Source organism: Tamandua tetradactyla, chromosome 1 (assembly GCF_023851605.1).
Source record: "Tamandua tetradactyla isolate mTamTet1 chromosome 1, mTamTet1.pri, whole genome shotgun sequence".
NCBI lineage: Eukaryota > Metazoa > Chordata > Mammalia > Pilosa > Myrmecophagidae > Tamandua > Tamandua tetradactyla.
The window spans coordinates 94049128-94055373 of record NC_135327.1 but is presented as its reverse complement, the minus strand read 5'-3'; the positions used below and the strand labels follow the sequence as shown (position 1 = coordinate 94055373).

At 39.5% G+C, this 6246-nt stretch overlaps 1 protein-coding gene across 7 annotated transcripts in view; it reads right to left on the bottom strand.

Annotated features, from left to right (window-relative positions):
- Positions 1-3708: 3708 nt before the first annotated feature.
- Positions 3709-6246, bottom strand: part of CPVL (carboxypeptidase vitellogenic like) — a 111128-nt gene continuing 108590 nt past the window's right edge. For all 7 annotated transcript variants that reach the window (XM_077162919.1, XM_077162924.1, XM_077162909.1 and 4 more), the window contains one exon: positions 3709-3961. In XM_077162919.1, coding sequence (XP_077019034.1) covers positions 3851-3961 — 111 coding nt within the window. In that variant the 3' untranslated portion in view covers positions 3709-3850. The remainder of the gene's footprint in view (positions 3962-6246) is intronic.

Sequence of the window (6246 nt, the reverse complement as noted above, 5' to 3'; positions counted from 1 at the left end):
TGCCACTATTGTACTGTTTACATCATGAAATATTAATCAAAATAGAAACTGTAAAAAGGATAAAATAAAGTTGAAATTAAATACTTAATTTTAAAAATGGCATTTGATTTTTAATAGTACAAAATCGTTTTGCTCTTTTAAAATATTACTGTTAACATTTTTACTAGAATCCATGTGTTGAATGTGTTTTGTCATTTTTTAAAAATCTTGGGTTACCCTTTGGCAATATAGCAATTCAAAGGTCTTGTTCTATACTAAGTTTATTTCAGTACTTAGTTTCAGTGTCCATCTTGGCTGAAAAAAAGAGATTCATGGAGATATGCAGATCCAAATGGAAGAATGCCTCATTAGATGTCCTTTACTAACTCCTAAAACTCATTCCCTCCCATCTACCTTTTCTGCAGACTTTTGTTGAAATTTTCCCCGATTTTCAGGGTTTTCTTTCATGATGTGCATACAGTAAGCTGCAGAGATTTCTAAGCATCCGTTTTGAAAATCCTTTTGCCATAGATTGAATCTTTTGAAAAGAAATTACTTCTCACTAATTCTTAAAAGTATCATTTCTACCCTGAAAGGGCAGACTGTTTCAATATTTCAATAATCTGCTAGATGGCATACTAATGATTGCCACTTCCATGGTGGAGAAGCACAGCAAGTCTGAAACACTGAAAGAATGCAGGGCTCGTTTTCAGGTTCTGCTACCCATTTAAATATGTTGCCACAAGATGCCTTTGGGTGCAGGATGCTTAATGCACTCACACCCTAAGGCATGACAAAGTGTTATAAAGATCCTACTTTTGAAACCTTTGTGTTTATGAAATTAATCACATAGATAATATCCTATTGGAGTGTAAAATGCAATTCTTGGCCATATGCCGGCCTCAGGACCTGAGAGGGTGCTGCCGTGGAGCCCTTCTCCTTGTGCAATGCCCCTCCTCACGTGCGCTGCCTGCTCACACTGATGGCAGCAGGCGAGGCAGCCAACTGCCTCCTGTATGGACAACAGAAGAGGCCACGGGGGGACAGACAGCATTCATTCTTAATAAAACTTAACTGCTTTTCTCATTTTGAAAGGAAACAAATATTATAGTCATTTTCCTAAAGCAAAATACCAGCTAGAGTCATTCTCCATAGAGCTGTACCCCTCAAGTGAGTTGGCTGGAATGGCTCCCAGATGCCTGGCAAATTGCCCCCCAACATCCCCCACTGTCTGAGTATCTGGGGCAGGGAGGTAATAAAAATGACAGCATCCATTTGCTGAGCTATTATTTTGTGCCAGGTCCTACGCTAAGTTCTCTATAAATGTCTCCTCGAACGCTTGTGAGATATGTACTACTAAATGAAGTGTGGACTGGCAGAAACTTCAGAAATGCCGATTCTGGCTACCTTCCTGGAGATTTTGGGAGGCTAGGATGGTAAAGTGGTTTAATCAACCCCCCCACCCCACCCCAGCACAGGTGTGGCATGCAAGGAGCTAAATCCCAGGTCTTGCAGCCACAGGCAATGCTCCTTTCCCTACATATTTATGGAAAAAATGCAGCCATATTAAGCTTGAACATGGGGCTAAACACAAAACATTTTGTACCCCCTCCCAGTTTAGTCTCTGCAATGACTAATAAAGTCTTTTGATCAGAGTGTTTGATTTAATGACTTTTAGTATATGTGCATTTGAATCATAAATACTTTTGAAAAACAAAAGACCACAAACCTGAATGAAAGTCAAGCACAAAATAAGAAATTAAGCTCAATATTTGCAACAAGAACTGGCTCTAACTTTATAAATTTAATTCTCCCATGAGCCAATCAATAGATTGGTAATATGAGAGAGAAGTGATGTAGAAAAAGCTAAACAAGCCATAGAATTTCAAAGAAATGTGAACTTCCAATGCGTAAATAGGAAAGATGTGCCAGGATGCAATGTTTTATTTGGAAAATTACTAATGTATGAATATTTATAAATGTGTATATTTTGATGCCAGAGTATTGCAACTGTTTTTGATATCTCAACAATCATACAAAATTAGGTTGTTATATTTACTTGGCCAAAAGAAGTAGATAATTTAAAACACAAAGGAAAAATGGCTCATATAATAAATATGGCCTGCAGGCTGTTTAATAAATATGTACACTTCAAATGAACCCAAAGCCCTAAAACAATGGAAGGGCACAGATTCAGTATGTCCTCTGGATAAGATCAGTGCTCATCATGAATTGGTTCATTGTTACTCTTATATATAGTCAGTTCCTGCTGTTCATGATAATTATGTTCTATAAAGTCACCATGAACATTGAATTAGCAAATAGTGAGCCATTCCTCCTAGGGGAAATACAGAGCCTCTAGTCACAGCATTTTTGTCGACCATCAATACATACTTGCTTTATATGTGGTTATATTTAAACACACCCTACTTAATATATATACTGTTGATTCATTAGCATTGACGTGGTGGTTTGAGGCTGTATGTGCCCCAGAAAAATATGTTCTTAAATTTAATCCATTCCTGTGGGTGTGAACCCCTATTGTAAGTAGGACCTTTTGATGAGGCTACTTCAGTTAAGATGTTACCGACCTCAGACAGGATGGTCTTCATCCTATTTCTGGAGTGCTTTATAAGAAAAGGAAATTCAGACAGAGAGAAAGCCATGAAAAAAAAGGAGCTGAAATCAGCAAAACCCAGTAGAGAAGGGAGAGACCAGCAGATGCTGCCGTGTGCTTTGCCATGTGACAGAGGAGCCAAGGGTCCCTGGCAGCCGGTATTCAGGAAGAAAGCAGCACTTTGATGATGCCTTGATTTTCCCAGCCTCAAAGCTGTAAGCTAGTCAATTCCTATTGTTTAACCAAGTCATTTCATAGTATTTGCTTCAGCAGGCTAAGAAACTAAAACAATTGAATTCATAGCCAACAGCACTTTAACTCATACCTTAACAAACCTTATCTCACATACTTATTTTCTCTGTAAGGCCCATTGCACTTAGGAACACTAGACAGCACTTTAGCACTACACTTGGGGGCCATCTTAAAGAGCAAAATCAGCAACAAAGAAAGTATGGAAAATGTGGCACGAAGTAAAATCAGTGAAAAGGACACTGATTTACAGTAGGAGAGCTGAAATATCATGGTAGAGTACCATCTTGTTCAACCTCAGCTGGGAGTGTGCATGTCGGATGAATCTAATTTTTCACTGCTCCGTAGATGTGCATAAATGACCATGAAAGTGCTGCAAGGATTGATTTGGAGATTATAAAAACATTTCAGCTAGTAGGTAAAATTTTATCTGCAAGTAAAGAGGATCCACTGTATGAGGTTTTTATTTCAAAGAAGTCCAAGCTACCTTTCATGCTAAAACTTTATGAACTCCAAAGTCCTCTCCTCACCACTATTGCAAATTTGCCCATTCTTTCTGAGATGATAATTCAGCTGTTACTATGCCATAATATTAAGCAAACACCTTCCTATACATAGTGTGACAACCTCTGCTGTTAAACAAGTTGTTACTACAACTTTGTTCATTGTTCGTATTTCACACATACACTTACGAGGAATTAAAAATTCCTATTCAAGATCCAACACCTCATATCTATTTCCATCTGAACCAGTGTCACAATCCACTTTCTCTTTCCTTTGGTTAAAGCATGAGGGCCTTCCTCATGCCCAGCATTTCTCAAGTTAATTTTGTAACCATCCCCCGCTCCAGAAGTAAAGGCACATTTGTTTCAAGGATAATTTTTATTGACGAGAAACACTTTTTGGATGCAAAAAAGATAACTTTCTTATTTATAGGACTTTTTAAATTTTCATATTTTCTCTGCAAAGATGAAAACCTGTGAAGTTCTCTTTTAGGACAGTAGCTTATTCACTATAAGGCTCCCATCCTCTTTCAAAAATGAAACGATTCATCATGTCAAAAGCTCTCAGAGGTTGCTCAGCGGGTAGAATGTGTCCTCCTCCTCGAACAATTATCTTCAAGAAGAAACATAAAAGAACATTGGAATTTAGAGAAACAGGTGCTCTAAATAAAGAGAAACATTTAATTCAAATTAGAATATATTAAAAGCTTACATGAAATACAGAACACCAAACCATGCCTTTGGACATGCTGCTATTCTTGCTTTCAATAGCTGTAATAATTGGTACTTTAAGATAGAAAAGGTTTTAAAGAGTATGGTTATATAACTTTACGCAAAGTTGTGTTCTTCTTTTGTGTGTATGAAACTTATAAATGGCTCTTCTTTTTTTCTCTTGGGAGTGTGCTGCGCTGTGCCTCTGCCTGCTAGTGGCTGGGTGTCTGCCTAATTCCACAGGTCATTAACAGGCCCACTTGACCTTCACACTGAGCTCCAGCTTCCATCTTGGCCTTCACAAGTAATAAAGGTGATACTTTGATTCTCCAAAGAGTGAAACAACAAGAGGAAACCCTCGACACCTGGAATAACAGGCCAGCCTTCTTTTATGAGCAGCATAGAGTTAGAGCATTCTTTCTTCCCAACATTTTATTATGACAGAATTTTAAGTATATGACAAATTTGAAAGAATTTTATAGCAAACACCCACTTACTCACCATTCAGATTCTCTCATTTACTTGTTTTCTCACATATGTAACCATCTGTCCGTCCCACTTTCCATCCATTCATTCATCTTAGCCTTTTTGATGTATTTCAAAGCAAACTGAGGATATGAGTACACTTCCCCCAAAGGTTTCAGCATCACATCATTAACCAGAGTGCAGCATGTGTCTACAGATTTGTTTTCCTTTTGAGTAAGATTAGCATGTATGGTAAGGTGCGTTAGTCTTCAGTGTAGACTCACTGAGATTTGACAAATGTGAGCACGTGTGTCCCCCAAGCCCCTCACAGGATACATAAGGTATTCCTAAAGCATCTCTATTCAGACTGAGTTCAGATCAATGCTTGGCCCTTGGGCCAGACTCTGCACAGATGGGAGAGGGGTGGTCTCTGTACTCGAAAAGCCTCCATTATTGGCAGATATCCCAAAAGAGGGGAAAGGAGGCCTCTCATGGTTCAATATCAAAAGAGAAAGAACTAACAAGTTTTTGGAGGCCAGGTGTAGACATGATCGGTGTGGCCCGAGGTGCTGTGTTGTGTGTGGAGAGAAAGGACCAGAGGCAATAGTGGATGGAGTGAGTAAACCCTTGCAGTGAGGGGAACAACACAAAAACTTCCAGCTACTGGCTCAAATTCAGCAATTAAAGATCCCCTTCACAAGGCTTCTCACGGGAGGCTGCGTTCTTTTTACCTGCCTCAATCTGATGAGAACTGAGGCAAAAAAAATAATCTATACACTTACATATAGTAAATGTATTATTATATTTCTATCCCCCCCACCCCTGCATACACAGTATCTTATAAACTTGGTGTGAGGCAAGTACAATCAACATTATTTGATACACTGTCATACCACTCATGGCTGTACAAGTTGTGCATGCACAATTGCAGGAGTTACCATTGTCATCAGAGTTGAGGGACTGAATTTCATGGGGCTCTGGGGAAGGTCTTGTCCAAGTCATACAACTTTAAGAGAATTGGCTAGAACTCTGGCTTCTGATCCAAACACCAGTTTCCTTTCGATCAAATCATAGTGCTTGCACAATGATTTCTTACATCTGAACGGACTTTTACAGCTTATGATCAGAACATTTTACCCACCTCTCAGCAGCTCTCTGAAGAAGGTAGATGAGGTAGACCACCATTTGCTGATGTGGGCCTGGACTCACCCCCTTCATATACAAAAGGGAAACTTCTGCTTTCAGCTACGCTACGTCAACAGTAATTTCTGCCTCAGTGCAATTACAGCAGAGCCCATCTACCATTTATTCCCAAGCCTGCACATGGAAATCCATCATATCTCACTTTCTGTCACAGATTGAAAGTAAACATATGTGTGGCAAGAGCCCCTTCATATGACTCTAGAGAAAACTTTTGCTGCCTGCACCATCTCAGGCTGTTTTATTCCTGTAAATTCCCATCCAAATCTCCGGCCTTGGCAGGAATCTGATGAGTGATTTCTGTGTAACCCCAGCTCAACTGAGGACACTTAACTAAGTCATGTGTGTGACAAAACCCAGCTGTTGCAACTGGAACTGAGTTTGGCAGCAAGGGTCCAGAAAATCAATACAGTGAATACCCAAGAGCTAAAGGTCATTCAGCCTTCAGGTCCAGAGTGGCAGCTAATGAGGTACAGCATAATGCCTGGGCCCAGGAGCTAGAATGCAGGAGTGTGACTTGAG